General features: G+C 38.4%; 1 protein-coding gene across 1 annotated transcript in view; it reads left to right on the top strand.

The window, feature by feature from the left end:
- Positions 1–18,005, top strand: part of THSD7B (thrombospondin type 1 domain containing 7B) — a 763,227-nt gene that overhangs the window by 652,240 nt on the left and 92,982 nt on the right. The window contains exon 15 of the mRNA XM_028101331.1: positions 14,361–14,494. Within this exon, the coding sequence (XP_027957132.1) occupies positions 14,361–14,494 (134 nt within the window). The remainder of the gene's footprint in view (positions 1–14,360; positions 14,495–18,005) is intronic.

The raw sequence follows: 18,005 nt of genomic DNA, 5'->3' as shown, positions 1-18,005 counted from the left end.
GCTGAACAGGGTTGAAGCTCCTTCAGAGTCCTATTTTTGAAGAATTGTCATTATTTAACTGTCTGGTGGCTCCCTGGAAGAACCCACTCACAAGGCTGGCTTTGTTTGACCTGACTCAGAACTGACCCAGAGTGAAGAACTTGGGGACATTACTCCAAAACAATCAGAGGTAATTGTTTAACTTGTAGCTACCTGAGACAGTAGCTAACAGTTGGGGCAAACGATAGAATAACAAAAAGCTTAAAAGGAAAAGCTAGGGAATAAGATGTCCATAGGAGTTTGGAAAAACTCTTAACATATTACTGGGAGTTAAAAGACCATGGACCTGCAGATAGCTATGCACATACTTAGGACCTGCAGATAGCTATGCCCTAAACAAGACTCTCTCACCTTGGGCTAACCTTCAGGCTCTGTCCAAGCAGAAAATGAACACAAAGAATTGTAAATTGCCTGGCTGAATTGTTAAATGTGTGCCCCAACACACACAGAGGCCCTCGGCAAAGACTGGAGATTTTTTGGTGCCAGGCATTAGAGGGAATCTGTGTCAGATCATTAGAGATATCATTAGGCATAACAAACACAGACTTCACAGAATTAGTTCAAAAAAGTCGATAAATAAACAACAACAAATGGCAACAACAACAACAAATACTGGAGAGAGAGGGAAGAAGCTGGTCTCCAGAGTTGCCACATTATATCATTTTGTTTATTTATTTATTTATTTATTTTTTAAAGATTTTATTTATTTATTCGACAGAGAGAGACACAGCGAGAGAGGGAACACAAGCAGGGGGAGTGGGAGAGGGAGAAGCAGGCTCCCCGCTGAGCAGGGAGCCCGATGCGGGGCTCGATCCCAGGACCCCGGGATCATGACCTGAGCTGAAGGCAGACGCTTAACGACTGAGCCACCCAGGCGCCCCCACATTATATCATTTTAAATGTCTAATTTTTCAACAAAAAAATTGAGCTATGCAAATAAAAAAAGTATATTTTTAAAAAATTAATTAAAAATGGACCAAAGACCAAAACGTAAGGGCTAAAACTGTTAACACTCTTAAAAGAAAACATCAGTGTAAATCTTTGTGACCTTTGTAATCTTGGATTAGACAATGGATACCTGAAGCTCAAGCTATGACAGGGAAGAAGTGGTAAACTGGATTTCATCAAAGCCCACGGCTTTTGTAATTCTAGGTACATCATCAAAAAACTGCAAAGACAACCCACAGAATGAGACAGTATATTTGCAAATCATCTATCTGATGAGGATTTAGTATCCAAGAAATATAAAGAAATCTTACAACTCAACAATAAGAAGACTAATTCATCAATGGGTACAGATCCTTAATAGACATTCCTCCAAATAAGATATGCAGATGGCCAATAAGCACATGAAAAGATGCTCAGATGCTAAACATCGTTAGTCGTTAAGGAAATATAAATCAAAACCACAATGAGGTATCACTTCACAGCCACTAAGATGTCTATAATCAAAATAAAAACAAGTGTTGAACGTAGAGTAAGCATAACCCTTGTACATTCCTAGTGTAAATGTACATGTTGCAGCACTTTGGAAAACTCTTTGGCAGTTAACAGGTAAGCATAAACAGTTTCCACATGACCCAACCACTCTACTCCGAGGCAGATGGCCAAGAGAATTGAAAACCTCCAGTGCAAACACTTGTACACAAATGTTCATAGCATAATTATTCATAACCCAAAGATGAAAACAACCCGTGTCCATCAACTATCCAAAAATGGATAAACAAATTTGATTTATTGATACAGTTGAATGTTACTCAGCCATAAACAATAATAAAGTACTTATGCTACAAGATGGATGAACTTTGAAAATATTACGCTAAGTGAGAGTAATCAGACACAAAAGGCCACATATTATATGATTTCATTTATATGAAGTGTCCAGAATAGGCAAAAAAAAAAAAAAAAAAAAGGCAAAAAGTAGATTAATCGTCGGTTGCCAGGGGCACGGGGAAGGAGAGAATGGATAGTGACTGCTAATGTGGGTATAAGGTATCTTTGCAGGGTGATGAAAATATTATGGAACCAGAAGTAGTAGTGATGATTGCACAAGTTTACATATGCATTTTAAAACACTGAATTGTATAGTTTTTAAAAGAGAATTTTAGTATATGTAGATTATATCTCATTTAAAAAAAACGGGGGGCAGGCCATATTTGACCCATGGGCCATAGTTTACCAACACACAAAAGAAAGGATTTGTGTCATCTTTGTTTATCCAATGCCGAAGGAGGTTCTGGGCCAGTCTTCCATAGTAGAACATTAGTAATATCAATGAATTAATGCAGGCGTGAATGAGTAAGTTCAACACATCTAGTTCCAGCTGTTAAACAATCTATAACTGCTATCTGATAACACGTATCTTTAATGAAGAACAGTTCCCATTATATTCATTCTGTCTTCCTTCTGTTCCTCATCAATGTCTTATACTCTACCTTGTAAGTGATCACTAAATTGTCAATAGTTTTTGATTAAGTCTTGCAACGTAGGGCACTTTATATGTCTCAGCTATAAAAAGATTTTACCTTTTAAGGAGGAATCATTTCATGCTCAAAAGAAATATCAAAAATTGATGTGACTATGGAATTGTAAATACCCCTTGTATCTTTATGAGAAATAGTAGTGCTGTTTTTGGAATGACTGAAGTTGTTTTGCTGCTTAGCTGTCACTGACAGCTAAGTACATCTCTTTTTCTCAGCAATGTACTAGGTGCTGTAGAGGATGAGAAAGCATAAACTTGAAGACATTTGTCTCTTTCTCTCCCAGGTTTTGAGCTTGCAGTTTTAGAAACGATTCACAGTTTATTAGGTTAATCTACTTGGAAATACAGGTGTGTTTTTGATGAAGGAAGTGATGCATTTGGACTAGATGATCATATAGCTTACTTGCAGCTTCAAAATTCCTTCAGTTCCATGTTTCAATGCTCGTCTTCCTCAAAACAGCTATTACTTATTACAGTGAACTATCAAACTTTCTAAAGCTCATATATCATTATTGTTCTTCTCTTGAAAGTAAGTATTATAGTCAGAAGATGAAAAGAAAAAGCTAGACCCTGAGAGTCCCTTAAGTGAGCTGCCAGGAAATCAATGGCAGAAGCTGATACAAAGCCCCTTTCTCACAGCTTCCTTCTCTGCTCACTAGAACACAGATAATTTTTCACACAGTATAAAGGATCACTTCATGAGTGAAATGAAGCCACCCCCAAAGAGGACCCCATTATTAACTTAATAGGATCCCACCAAAGAATCCAATAATGGAGAACCAGAATCCAATACAAGTAAAGTACTTGATGCTGCCCATCTCCTAAATTGCTCTACCAATGCCATTTTATCAATCCAGAGCTGGGTAATTCCTGCAAAGAAAGAATATTTTAACAAGATCCCAGTCCACAAGTGAGATGCCAGCTCAGATCTAGAACATAAATCCTATGCTTTCTATAGTTTAGTTCAACAGGAATTTATGTCAAGGGCCCTGCACATGCCAGGTGCTATGTGCAATGCAAGAGATGTGCGAAGTATCACCTCCACCTTCTGAGACATCCAGTAGTCACTATGAGCCTGGCTCCCTCACGCCAGCAGAGTCTGCCTTTAGCCAAGGATGGTGAATATTACCTGCTTTTAAGGGAAGACAAAGTCAATCCTTTTAGAAGCTTGTATGTTTCTTAATTCAAGGCATCCGTAATTGGAATGGGAAAATGGGGTAATACTGTCCAATTACTAGCATCTACATTCAGAGATCAGAAATTCAGAAACGAGAGAATTTTGAAATCATATAAATCTAAAAACATATAAGGCTCTGAATTCATTTAGATATCTACTTCCAAATCTTGGGACCTGGGTACAATTATAAGCAATTAGATTTGAATTATTAGTGCATAATATTAAAATTCCTGTAAAATTAAATATAAAGAGGGCAAAACTTTTAGCTTCATGGTTTGATCTAGGTGTCTGCTCTTCAGGAAACATGCTCAGAAAATATTTCTGCACTCATTCATACTTATGCCAATATACATCTATTAAGCACAGAGTAGAAACCAGGGACACAAAATAACTTTATACCCTATTATTTTGGTGGGGCAGGGAGGGTATTTGCGCAAAATATGATTTCTGGAATCCTTAAGTACAGATCCCAGAAAGGCTGCTGTTGGTTGCACATGCACAGGTGTATTTATGTTTTAACCGTTTATCTGGGCCAACTTTGTAGAAACACGTCTGCTTCATGTAAATGGGTTAACTGATCATTCTGTAGCACATTTTAAGACCTTCACTGTCAGGTTTTTCGAATAACCTGTTTGGCAAGTACCTAGGAACAGGTCCGTTATTTGTGTTGTATATAGTAATACTTGTTACACATGACTTCTGCCTTACCATCAGCTGTCTTCCCTTTGGTCAAAAGAAAGTTTACTAAAATGGAGGCCAGCTAAGGTCTGACTTAAATGATCATTTTCCTGCAGCAGTCATCTTCTGTTTTTATTTCGTGAAGAACCAGAAAGGTCTGCCTCCGTCCCTGTCTCTTTCTCGCTGTCTTCCTCAAAAGAAGAATATTTGCAACAAGATACTCTATTCCATAAAGCAGCAGTTTCCTATTAGTCCCTAATAAGAGTCTCCGACTGATGAAACTGGGGTGGAAATCGGAGCCAGGATCCCAATTTATCACCATGTAAGTGAATGGCAGGGATTCCATTATCCAATCAATCTTGCCTCTCAGTTCTGCAAAGGTCAGGCTGTGCTATCCTGGGTTATAAAACATCACGTGTGGCTCTGTGTTTAACTTTGTCCCCGACACATCAGGTTTGTTATGGGAGGACTCACACTAAGAGTTCATATTTTAAAAAGCCATTTGTGCTGTGCCTGGCCTTGTATTTTAACAGGGAAAACTGTTAGAGCACGATGCAGTCTGAGAACTGCTGCTTTATACATTTAGGTACAGAAGAAAAAGATCATTCTGTATGTGTGTATAACACGTAACCTCTTTGTGCAAAAAGTCTCTTTAGGGACATTTTGTAATTATTTTCCTCTCTGGCTCCAACCTTTAAGGAACTAATAATTGAATTTGTTTTTTGTTGGATGAAAAGTTAGTGATCTCCTCTCCTCTCCTCTCCTCTCCTCTCCTCTCCTCCTGCCTGTTATGATAGGATCATTTAGAAATTAGCCAAATTAGGAATGGAGTTTGCAGTCAGCAATTTTTATGTTGTTCCTTCTTTTTAAATTGGTTTTATTAAACAGGAAAATGGCCATCGTTTTATTTCTATTTATTTAAATTTTTGATGGCTCCTTTTCTCTTTGACTTCCTGATTGACTTTGAAACAGTGCTATATGAGAACTCTGATGCATTTCAGAGTTGATGAAGGTAAGGTTTATTTGTGATAATGATTAAAAGACTATAGCCTGATGGACCTAGAGCACTCATTGCATGTGCAACAATTATGAGGCTTTCCTTTTGGCTGTGATGCTAGAAGCCAGTTTGTGCTTGCCTGCTGTGAGTATTGGTAAGTTCTGAACAAACCTTCCAAAGACCAGATTGCTTTTCAGGTCATACACGGCATCAGATTTATTCTGACTAAGCCAACCTAAGACAAAATAAGTTGGTAAATATGTCATGAAAAGTTTTCTGGGCACATACCCAAGAGTTTCTGCTGTTCTGCTCATTAGCAGTACTCCCTGGAATTTAGGGCTCTTGGGAAACTGATGTCTTGTCTTGTTCTTCACAGTTCTCTTGGTGAAAAAGAGGAAGCTTTCATGTGTCCCTACATTCTAGAATACACTAATATTAAATGATTTCAAAAAGCACTGATGTTTGGGTTGTCTCTTTCATTTTCACTTCCAAATCCCGGTGTCTCTTCTTCCTCATCCTGTTGGAAGCTTTGTGGAAATAGCAGTTACAAAGATCATTATTCCCAAACTGTAGCCTCCTACTGGGACTGCTGCCATTTCTGCCTTGCTCAGAGCTCTCCTGCACTTTCATCTCCCTCCCGTTTGAGGTGACTAATGTTCCCCAAACTTTATTTGGAATATATCTCTTGATATAAATCTCAGAAATTTTACTGGCTCCCGTTGTCTACAAATAAAATTCTGCCTAATCACATTTTCCCATTTACTTACCCCAGCTAGCCACAGTCTCCAGGCTTCATCTCATATGTACTGGGGCGCTTGTGTACAGTTTATGAGCATTATATTTACATTTTGGTTTATTTACCTGATTAGCAAATCTCTCATCCAGAGTAGTTCCTATTAGATTATCCTAACTAGGGCTATTCTTCTTTGTGCGTTTGTATTTGAGAGTCTGGTCACACAAACATAGGATTTCTCTGCCTAAGAGGTGTGTAACTTAGATTAAACTGCTTCTTTGCAATTACATTTTTATCATCCAAATTATGTTGATTTCCCAGGCATGTTTTCACAGGCTTCTTGTATTTAGTGAGTGAAGAAAGAGTTGCATGAATTCTAGAGTATAGGGACAGCATGATGGTCTCAACTACTGAGAATAAGTGGGAGCTAACTGTACAAGATTCCGTCCCAGCAAAGGCCCATAAGGAAACTAAAGACTTTCCCCAAGTTTTCACTTCTGTTTGACACTTAGATAATGAGTTGCAAGCCTCAGGCCAAACTCCCTCTCCTCCCTTTCTTGATAAACCCTAAACAGTACCATATACCTTTCTGATCTAGATACCCCTAGGACGTCTAGGAACTGAGATCTGTTCATCTCTGCTTTATGCCTCTAACTTGTAAAACTTTTGTTACCTGCCAGAAGGCAGGAGTTTCCATTTCAGACTCTTGTCTACAGAGAATGAAAGCTTTCTTTTCTCCCTCTGGTGGTCGTATTCTGTGACCCAGATAAGTGACAAACTCAGTCACTTTCTCTTTCTCTCCATCCATCCATCCATCCATTTATCCATCTTAATCTTTGCACCAGACTCCTAGACAATATCTCATATATAGTAAGGACAGACTTTTTTTTTTTTCTCTAGTCAGGTTTCCATGGTGCAGTCTAACCCTTTGAGACACACGCCTCTTCTTAAAAATTTTAATAAATTTTTATTGTGGTAAAAATAGTTAACATGAGATCCACCCTCTTAATAAATGTGTAAGTGTATAATGGAGTATTTGTTATCCATAAGCACAGTGTTGTACGCAGAACTCTAAAATTTATTCATCTTTCATAACTGAAATTTTATATCCATTATTTAACATCTCCCCATTTCCCTCTCCCACAGCCCCTGACAACCACCATTCTATTCTTTGCTTCAATGAGTTTGACTATTTGAGATACCTCATATAAATGGACTCATGTAGTATTCATCCTTCTGTAATTAGCTTATTTCACATAATGTCCTCAAGGTTCATTCATAACCTCTTTTCTGAAGGGCTATTAGTTCAACACTTGGAGAGTTTTCTGGAAGTATCCATGATATTGGCATGGGGTGGTTGTTTTTTTCCCCCTCACTTCAGTGTGACTGATAACTGCAATCCGTGCTATGAAAATCCAAAGGACCACCATGACAGTAGTCCCTGGCATGCTATGAGCAATCTACAAAATCCCATCTGATTTCTTATCATAACAGCATAGCCATGGGTGGAAACTCCCAGGGTGTTGGAAAAGTCAATCCAACTCTGGCGTGAGTTTCCCCCTCTCATTCTACCTTTTATGGTTGTTTACGTAGTGCTGAGGTACAGAGTGTGGGCCTTATAGTTCAACTTGCCACAACTTGTCTATGTCAATATGTTCCCTCAATTCTGTACCACATATCAGGCACAGAGGTAGTCCAATCAGTGCCCGTGTGTATATGTGTGTGTTAGTGCTTTACTGTAGAATATCATGCACTGTATAGGATCTTCACAATCATCACTTTTGTTGATTGTCCATTACCATGCAGTTCACTTTAAGACTGTGGTTTCATAGTCACTTAAATCATGCACAATAAGAAATGTAAATCTGCTACCAGGGAAATAGAGTATGAAGGATTAAAAAAAGAAATAAGGCATTGTTATTTGTTTGCCATTACAAATAATCTAAACTCCATTAGCACAGATAACTGAACTTTAACCATGGTCTTTTACATGAGGACTTGGTGGCTCCCCAATATTAAATACCCTCTGTAAAGTTCAGGCTATGTGTAATATCCTTGAAGGAGGCAGGAAACATGGGGAAGGGGAGGAAGTATATGCATGACTTGGGGCCCCTCCACCCCCACTGTTGGAACAGAGGACTGCGTGAATGACAGAGGTGGCTTAGCTGTGAGTGGATATTCACCTTGATTCTGATGACACTGTGCTTAAAAGATCATCAGTGGTATTCAGACTGGAGGTAAGGGGTTGAGTGCTTTAGACCATTAAAAAAGGAAAGGGAAAAAAAATCCAGAGTTTAGACCTTCTCTATAAGAACTATTATTCTATATTCCATTTAGAAAAAAGGCTACTCTGTACGACGTATCTTCTATCAAAATAGAAACATAATGTGACTTTAAGGCATAGATGGCCTCATTGTTAGTCCATTTTTTTTCTCTCTCTCTCTTTTTTTTTTTTTTTTTTTTTTTTATGTAAGGGCAGTAGTTCGCTGTGTTTTTGTTACAAGGATCTTGCACTCTTAGCCAGCCTGGATTGAGAAATTTTCTAATGAGCCATTTCAAATTCAGCAGCACTTTCAAGTTAAAACCTCATTAATCACAGCATTGCCTACTACATTCACTTGACGAGCAGTGGTGACAATATGTCTGAGATTGTATTATTCATTGAGACTACAGACAAGGTTTGGTATGGGGAATGCATGTATGGGCCCCTCAATACAACGCTACAGTTGACATAGTCTGTACATCTGACACAGAAACTGTTGCTCTTAGAAGATGAGGAATGGAGCCACCTCCCTTACTTTGCTAATAAACTTCCCATTGGCTTGAAAGCTCAATAATTTGTCTCCAAATTTTGCAAATAAGATTCAGCATTATGAGGTTTGTTTTGAGATTTTTTTTTTAGCATGAAAACTGAAAAGAAAACATAGAATGCATATATAAAACCACTGGTGAATCTCACAAACCAGGCATGGTGATAAGCTCAGGGCATGCTCAGGAAGTTTTTTCAATTGCTGTGTAGACAGAGAAGCTAGTGTGAGAAAATGTCTTGGAAGAGGAAGACAGCCAGGGCCTTAGACTTGAACATTGAGGCTGGAAATGACAGTTGCCTACCTCACAAGTATGGATCACTTTTTTCCAGATTTCCAGTAAAAACCTGACTCCAAATGCTGCCCTCTTGACCAACACACTGTACAAATGATAGGCATGATGGTTTTCCCACCGATACCAATTTAAAAACAGTTGTGGATTTTTTTTTTTTAACCCCCCATTCACACAAAGAATTGCAACCATCTAAAAGACTCAGGCCTGCTCTTCCATGTTTAAAATGGAAGTTGGTTTTCTGAGATACTTCCTGGTTTTTTGAAATTATGAAAAGAGACTCCATACCTGAAGCCTTGGGATGAATTGCTTGTGCAGTTTTATATATAAAGTATATAGCAATAGGCATCATCTTCTGTATAGACATAATTTGAAAATTCTGTTTTTGGTTTTCCCTTTTTAGGAATTTATAAATATTAGCATTATCTTACTCTTTGAAAAGATATTCTCAGAGCATGGAATGTGCCCAAACAAGCTAAACAGATGAAACCCATGCACTGTTTGCATCAGCAGAGTGGGATTCTAAATTCATCTCAGTTTGAGCACGAGCCTAGTCATTCATCTGCTATGAATGACTAGCTGGGCATCTTCAAATTTTATTTATTTTTACCTAGAAATAGGAATTCTGCTAACCTTGTGTAACTCAAATGATCCTGATGATTAAGACCAGAGACATAAAGTGTCTTATACAAGCTATAAAGTTCTACACAGCATTATATGGTGTCATTGATAATCGGGGGCCAGTGATGGGCACATTGTAAAGCATGTAGGTGCAGTTGCATGAGGACTGACCTTTAGCACCACATGTATTATATTAAGTACAGACAGGTATAAATGCATGATTAACACAAATGGAAGCAAAAGTTTACCTGCCTAAATGTGATACTTTCCAGTCATTCAGACATTCATAATGGAGGAGTGCATAACTTAGTTGCTGACTGAATGAGAAAAAGGGCAAAATGTGGTTGAGGGAGGATATAGTATAGAGGACCCTTCTGAAGGGAAAGCGTGAACCCTGGAGGAGGAAAGAGAGGAGACAGACAACTAGCGAAAGGCTGGGGGGAAAGTTCTTCGAATTAAGAGATGAGGGTCCTAGACCTGAGGCAAATTTGTACATCTTATGTTAAAAGCTCACAACATTTGGGGGAGAATGGAACCCATAGTGCTTTATTCTTGGAGTGGTGAGATCAAGACTATTTCCTCTCACATTCCAATGGTACAGACCCGGGCTCGGATTTGCAGGAATTTCTGGCCCTCGATGGGCTTTTGAACTAATTGTCAAGTTCTACTATGTAACCACAGTGCCCAGTATGGAAGTCTCCAGCCTGAAGATTTCTATATGGGTGTTGAGTGGCAGCTTCACTGGAGCAAAGGGTTTTTGCTATAGAAAATTGGGAGTCATGAGTTTTCCTTTCTTTATTTTTGTTTTTATTGTGGTTACTGTTTGTTTGCTTTATTTGAGCCCTTGAACCCTAGGACTCTGACATGCAGTAATGACATCTGCTGAGCTCCAGAGAGACCCTGCTTCCAAGTTTATGCCAGGGAAGTCCATCTATAGTTGGAGATGAGGATCAGAAAATAGTGCTTAATTAAAATGATCAATTACAATGAGCAGAGACTTAATAAATATTAAAAGACTGACTCAGTGAATGAGTTTATGCTATGACTCTGGAACTAGCAAAATTATAAAAACACAATTCCCCACTGAAGAAGTAATAAATAGAACTCATTACTAGGAGAATGAAATGTTGCCTCTCTGAGGATTTAGATTTTTCAGTGGCATTTTTAGCATCTATGGCCCTATTAAACCCTGTTATTTTCTTCCTAATTTGTGCCATTTAGGAATAATTTTCATTTAACTTTCCCATGGCTCATTTCTCTCTGTCAGAATTTCCATATGATTCCTTGATAAAGTCCATGCTTTAACACATTTCCATTATAAAACTGTAATAAGCACCAACTAAATAGCAGTATGAAATAGCCAGAACATAAAGGACTGACGGGAGAAGAAATTGGCCAGCTGGGTAGTTAATTTTTATTCTTGAATGCCTGCTGCACGTTTTGTCTCTTGTGGTTGTTTTCATCCACTCGATAAGATTCCATGCCTAATGGACAAGGACTCTAAGGAGACAGTTCTCACAATTCTTAAGGAACAGCCTTTCTTTCCCATAACAAAATCATCAAGCAGCACCTTTTGATGACATAGTGATTGCTATTCTTCACCCCAGCCCCATAACGGAAAGAAAAGGTTTTTATTTTTTGCTCCCTCTTACTGTCCTTTGGGCTTTGTAAAATACCCCTTGCACATTCTATTTAGTGGGCGTATGTTCTCTAGAGAGTTGTGTGAGGGTCATTTAGCAACCTGGGCCCCTTTCAATTCAACCAGTACTTATTGAACCCACTCAGTGCCCCATGTCTTGTGAAATACATCATGGAAACTTTGTTTCCGCCTGCCTAAGACTCAAGAGTTTTTTAAGTAGTCACCTACACAAATGCTTCTTGTCCAGGTCTGACTTTGGTTAGGACTAGAAGCATCCTTAGGTGTGAAAAGTACAAATTGTGTTTCTCTGAGCTTACTTTCTCACTTTTATTTAAAGTGAAAAGTAGACATTAAGACCAAGGTGAGAAAAAGGGCTAAAGTAGTGTGAAAAATAGGAAACACTTAGAAAAAGAGTCAGGTGATGACTTTATTAAATTTGTCTGCTCCTCCAGCAACATGCAATGAGGTTCTAACCACCAGCACTGTCCCAGCCCCTGTACATGTGCATTCTGATGTTATAATCTGGCAACAAGTCTGCTTCAAACTGAGACTGTCACTGAGTACCAAAAACATGCCAATTAGGGGTCATGGGAAAAGCCTTGTGATGGGGTTTACTTGGGCTTTGAAGGAAGGATAGGGATTTATCAGCTAGAAGCGACAGTATGAGCAGTATTAAAATAGCATACACATATGGGGGAAAATCAAGTAAATCCATGTGAATCTTTTTTAAGAGGTGCTATTTTTTTACTCATTAGTTAAAAGGGTGGGTCATCATCTTCCTGCAAAGATATGCTCCCTATCTTCCAACAGCTTTTCATTGAGGTTAGCTACTCTGCTTAGCTGTAGATTGCAAAGCATAAAGAGTAAAAATAGTAAATCAAATATATAACCAGACATTCAAAAGTTTATATCAGAGCAACATGCAACTACACAGGTTTTCATTTTTCTATCTGTCTTTGGGCTTATATGTAGGAGGTAGGGTAGAAATGTAAACTCTGCTTAGTATTGATAGCTTTAGAAAAAAAGGTCCTCAGGATATTCCATCCATTTGCTCTCAAATTCATGCATGAGGTATGGGAAAAATACATTGTTAATTAATATTTCCATCTACCCCTGGTTTGTACAAATTGCTTTGGCAGACTTTCATGTATCTCATATGAAAGCCAAAGAGCTTTATTTAAATTGTCTGTTACATATTGAAAAGTTTACAGAACAAGCCCACAAATTCAGTGCAGTCTTCATTTTTGTGGTAGAGCGGAGTTGGCTAAACCCTCAGCTGTCATCAGCTCACTTTCCAGGTGTCTGTTCCATTGGGGGTCCTGTCTTTCATTTTTACAGATTTTTCTCTTACCTCTACCATGCCAGGAATTGGGCAGACTTTTCTCCCTTACAAGTTATTACCTCCTTATTCTAATGTAGTTTCTGCTTCCAAACCTTTCATTCCATTCTTGGCAGCATTCACAGCATGAAGTGTGCTTCTTTTATTATTTAATTCCTTACTTTCCTACACCTACTTCCACTTCTATTTTCCCGTCTCCTTTCATTTTGCCCTCACATATTTTTCACTTTGTGGTTTTCCTTTTCCTTGTGTGCTCTACATGAGAGAGCCAAATAGAACCCCACGGTTAAAAATAGTTTCTGACATTATTTGTGATTCCTAAGATGTAGTCGCACAAATAACCTTTTCTCATTTGATTTCCATCTAACATGCTGACAGTGCTCCAATCTTGTTTTCTGATTATCCCATTACATAGTGCTTTCCCTCTCATTTAGTGGAAACTTGCAAGTAATGGTTCTGTTTGGATAGCGCTGCCTAGTCATCATTTACAATTTTGTGGAATTAGAAAGGCAGTGGGAGAAAAGAACTTAAGCTTAAGTTCTTATTTAAAAGGAAAAGCATTAATTAACTATTTTGGTAATAGGTTGAAACAGTCTTCATCAGCATGCTATCCTAGAGCCATCTTTGTGATCTAGAAAAATGAAAACCTGTGTAGTTGCATGTTGCTCTGATATGCAATGAAACATCTTACTGAGGGAGAGTGCTGTGCTCTGTATTGAGTAATGCATTTTAAATTCTGTCTTAAAAAGGCCAGCAAACTCAATTGACTACGCAATGGGATACAATTTCAGGGAAAAAATCATCACAAACAAGTGCATAGGAAGTAACCTAAGAATTCATTTACTGTAATCATTGTTTTTACCATAAAATTGTAAATATTCACAGTCAGTAATCAGTCATGCCCAGCCTCAAAACAGTCTAGTAGTGTTTGTCGTGTGTGTGTGTGTGTGTGTGTGTGTGTGTGTCTGTCTGTCTGTCTGTCTGTCTGTCTGTGTTATAGCTATGCCCTAAAAACATCCTACAAATAGCTGAATTCATATAAAGCCACAATACCCAGGAGGCTAAATGATTGCCCGTTAGCACTGATCATTTGGGGGCATAAAAAGAAATGTCCTGTGCAAATAATACCACTTTTCTTATGCATTCTAAGGACCTCTTATATTCAAGAGTAAATTTTCCATACATATATTTGTTTCAATTGACATCTTAAAGTACATCTGAAAATACAGTATGCCATATAATTGAGAGCTGGACCATCTAATAGGTGCTGTGTGAGGTCTTTCAGGAAATGAAATGGTAATGGAATTCCTATTCTCAGTGGTAGGAAATGACTGTCCTTTGTTTATGTCTTAGTTGATTTCCCCTGTATGTTTCTTTAGGCAAGTCAGTAATTTCAGAGAAGCCAAATACATCTTGCTTTTTGGGAGTGTAATTTGGCTGTTTTAGCCAGAGTATAGTTCTTGGGTTATGTTCAACAGGCATTACTAAAAGATAGGCTCTTTTTATATAACTTGTATAGTTCCACATATTTTTTTTTTCTTTCCTGTTCTTGACAGGTGCATGAGGCAGTCCCATGCTACAGTGAATGCAATCAGTATTCCTGGATTGTAGAACACTGGTCTCCATGCAAAATTCACAATGAGCTGAGGTCTCTGCGCTGCGGAGGAGGAATGCAATCTAGGAAAATCAGGTGTGTGGAAATGGAGACGTTTGGGAAATGGGGCAGTGGAACATATACGTTTTTATAAAAAACCAGAGTGTTTATCCAAGTGGACTCTAATTTTCATACTGCATACTCTGGCTTTTGCTCATCATTAAGTTTGTATAGAAGTATATGTGCCTTAACTGCCATGTGTACAGTGGGATTTCCTCTGCAGTGTAGTCACAATCCCTACCGTTCCCTGCAAATGACTTCAGTGGGAAAGCTAACTGCATGGAGCAGGCTAGCATCCCTTCACTGATCCACAGCCATAACTGTTAACAAATCGGGAGATTTTGGCTGTGATACCATGTCTCTTTTTTTGCTCTATGGGTAGTGTAGTTGATGGACATTATCTTTTATTTATTTATTTATTTATTATTATGTTATGTTAATCACCATACATTACATCATTAGTTTTTGATGTAGTGTTCCATGATTCATTGTTTGCGTGTTACACCCAGTGCTCCATGCAGTACGCGCCCTCTTTAATACCCATCACCAGGCTAACCCCTCTCCCCACCCCCCTCCCCTCTAGAACCCTCAGTTTGTTTCTCAGAGTCCATAGTCTCTCATGGTTCATCTCCCCCACCGATTTCCCCACCTTCATTTAATTTTGAATGTCAGTACACTGAAAAGGTCAATTTAAACCCTCACTATTGGTCTTGGAAACTACAGTCTGAGAATACTTATGAACTCTAATGATGAATTTTAATATTAAAAGAGCACACTTCTGAAAGAATTTAGTGAATTCTGGGTTATTTACAGAGGAATCTTGTTTAAAGTTTTTGTTTTGTAAATACAGCAGTATAAGCAAAGGAAACACTTGGTCTGAGTTTGTCAAAGTGGCCTATTTAAGAATGATTTGGAAAGAATGAATTTCTTTGCCAACTGAGGATAATGGTAATAAATGTTAGACTGAACAAGCGAAAACTAAAATATTAATGATAAGCAATGGTTAGTATGTAAAATCAAGAAGAAAATATAGTGTAGTCAACTATTTGATTGCATGAGCAGAGTATCATTTTGTGAGATTTAGGAAGCTCCATTTCAAATGGACAGACAGTTCTCAAATCCTATAACTCCTTGTTGAGTTAGCTGTTAGATGGAAGTCAGTTGCTAAGGCAGAGCCTACTTACATATGTTGATTGTTATTCAATATCAGTGAACTTTATTCAGTAATTCAGTATATACCCACCATTTCTGAGACTTAATCCCAGTGTTGCAAAATCACTGGTAGCCATGTTGGAAGAAGTAGCTATTGGTGAAACTGTCATCAAGCCAAACAAATGGCTAATAGTCGAATTATCTTTCTTTCATTTTGTTCGTTCCCCTTTCCTCTGGGGACTAGTGTGCTCATGCTGTCACAGACTTTTTTCTCTTCAAAATCTATGTCTCCACTGTCTTATTCTCATGGTTTTGAGAAATGACTGATCAACCTAGCTTATTAAGTAACAAGCAGACGAGCTGTGATACCTCCCACTCTCATCCCAGCCAGACCTCTTAGCAGTACTAAATCAAAATCTCAGGAGAGAAAGGAAAGCTTTAAGAGAATAAATTGCTACCAACAGTATTATGGCAGGCTGACTGAGGAAAAACATACTTAAACAAGAAGGTCTTTAAGCAGTACTTCTCAGCTCAAACTTACAGAGCTTGATATAATACAAATAACACAGCTACTGAATACCACTCTGTTATGAGGTGAATTGCATTCCCTAAAAATCTATGTATTGTAGTCCTAACCTTCAGTACCTCAAAACAAGGCTATATTTGAAGATAGGCTCTTTAAAGAGGTAATTAATGTTAGTGAGGTCCTTGGGATGGGCCCTAATCCAGTCTGATTCATGTCCTTATAAAAAGAGGAGATTAGGACACACATACACACACATACACACAGAGGAAAGAGCATGTAAAGACACAGGGAGTGTAATCATCAAGACAGTATGGTACTGGCATAAAAACAGACACATAGATCAATGGAACAGAATAGAGAACCAAGAAATGGACCCTCAGCTCTATGGTCAACTCATCTTTGACAAAGCAGGAAAGAATGTCCAATGGAAAAAGGACAGTCTCTTCAATAAAGGGTGCTGGGAAAACTGGACAGCCATGTGTAGAAAAATGAAACTGGACAATTTTCTTACACCATACACAAAGTTGCACTCAAAACAGATGAAAGACCTAAATGTGAGACAGGAATCCATCAAAATCCTAGAGGAGAACACAGGCAGCAACCTCTTCGACCTTGGTGGCAGCAACTTCTTGCTAGACGTGTCCCTAAAGGCAAGGGATCAAAAGCAAACAAGAACTATTGAGACTTCAAGATAGAAAGCTTCTGCACAGCAAAGGAAACAGTCAGCAAAACCAAAAGGGAACCTACAGAATGGGAGAAGATATTTGCAAATGACATATCAGATAGAGGGCTGGTATCTGAGATTTATAAAGAACTTACTGAACTCAACAGCCAAAAAACAAATAATCAGTCAAGAAATGGGCAGAAGACATGATGAGACATCTTTCCAAAGAAGACATACAAATGGCCAACAGACATATGAAGAAATGTTCCACATCATTTGGCATCAGGGAAATACAAATCAAAACCACAATGAAATACCACCCCACTCTAGTCAGAATAGCTAAAATTAACAAATCAGGAAACAACAAATGTTGGCAAGGATGCGGAGAAAGGGGAACCCTCTTAAACGGTGGGTGGGAATGCAAGCTGGTACAGCCCCTCTGGAAAACAGTAGGGAGGTGCCTCAAGAAGTTAAAAATAGAGCTACCCTATGACCCAGCAATTTTACTACTAGGTATTTACTACAAAGACACAAATGTAGTGATCCGGAGGGGCACATGCACCCCAATATTTATAGCAGCCATGTTCACTAGCCAAACTGTGGAAAGAGCTGAGATGTCCATGGACAAATGAATGGATAAAGAAGATGTGATATAATATATACACACACACACACACACATACATACATACATACATACATACATACATACATACATATATGATGGAATATTAGCCGTCAGAAAGGATGAATACTTACTCCTTACATCGATGTGGATAGAACTGGAGTGTATTATGCTGAGCGAAATAAGTCAATCAGAGAAAGACAATTACCATACAGTTTCACTCATGTGGAATATAAGAAACAGTGCGGAGGACCATCGGGGAAGGGAGGGAAAACTGAATGGGAAGTCATCAGAGAAGGAGAAAAACCATGAGACTCTTAACTAGAGGAAACAAACTGAGGGTTGCTGGAGGGAAGTTGGATGGGGGGTGGGGTAATTGGGTGATGGGCTTTAAGGAGGGCATGTGATGTGATGACCACTGGGTGTTATACACAACTGATGAATTATTGAACATTACATCTGAAACTAATGATATACTATATGTTGGCTAATTGAATTTAAATAAAAAATAAAGACACAGTTCATCAGCCATCTACAAGCCAAGGAGAGAGGTCTCAGCAGAAACCAACCCTTTCAGTACC

This window comes from Eumetopias jubatus, unplaced genomic scaffold, assembly GCF_037043125.1.
Source record: "Eumetopias jubatus isolate StellerSeaLion01/CBP00866 unplaced genomic scaffold, mEumJub1_p1.0 scaffold_3, whole genome shotgun sequence".
NCBI classification, from domain to species: Eukaryota; Metazoa; Chordata; class Mammalia; order Carnivora; family Otariidae; genus Eumetopias; species Eumetopias jubatus.
Note: the sequence above shows the minus strand (reverse complement) of the source record. Positions and strands in the feature narration are given on the sequence as shown.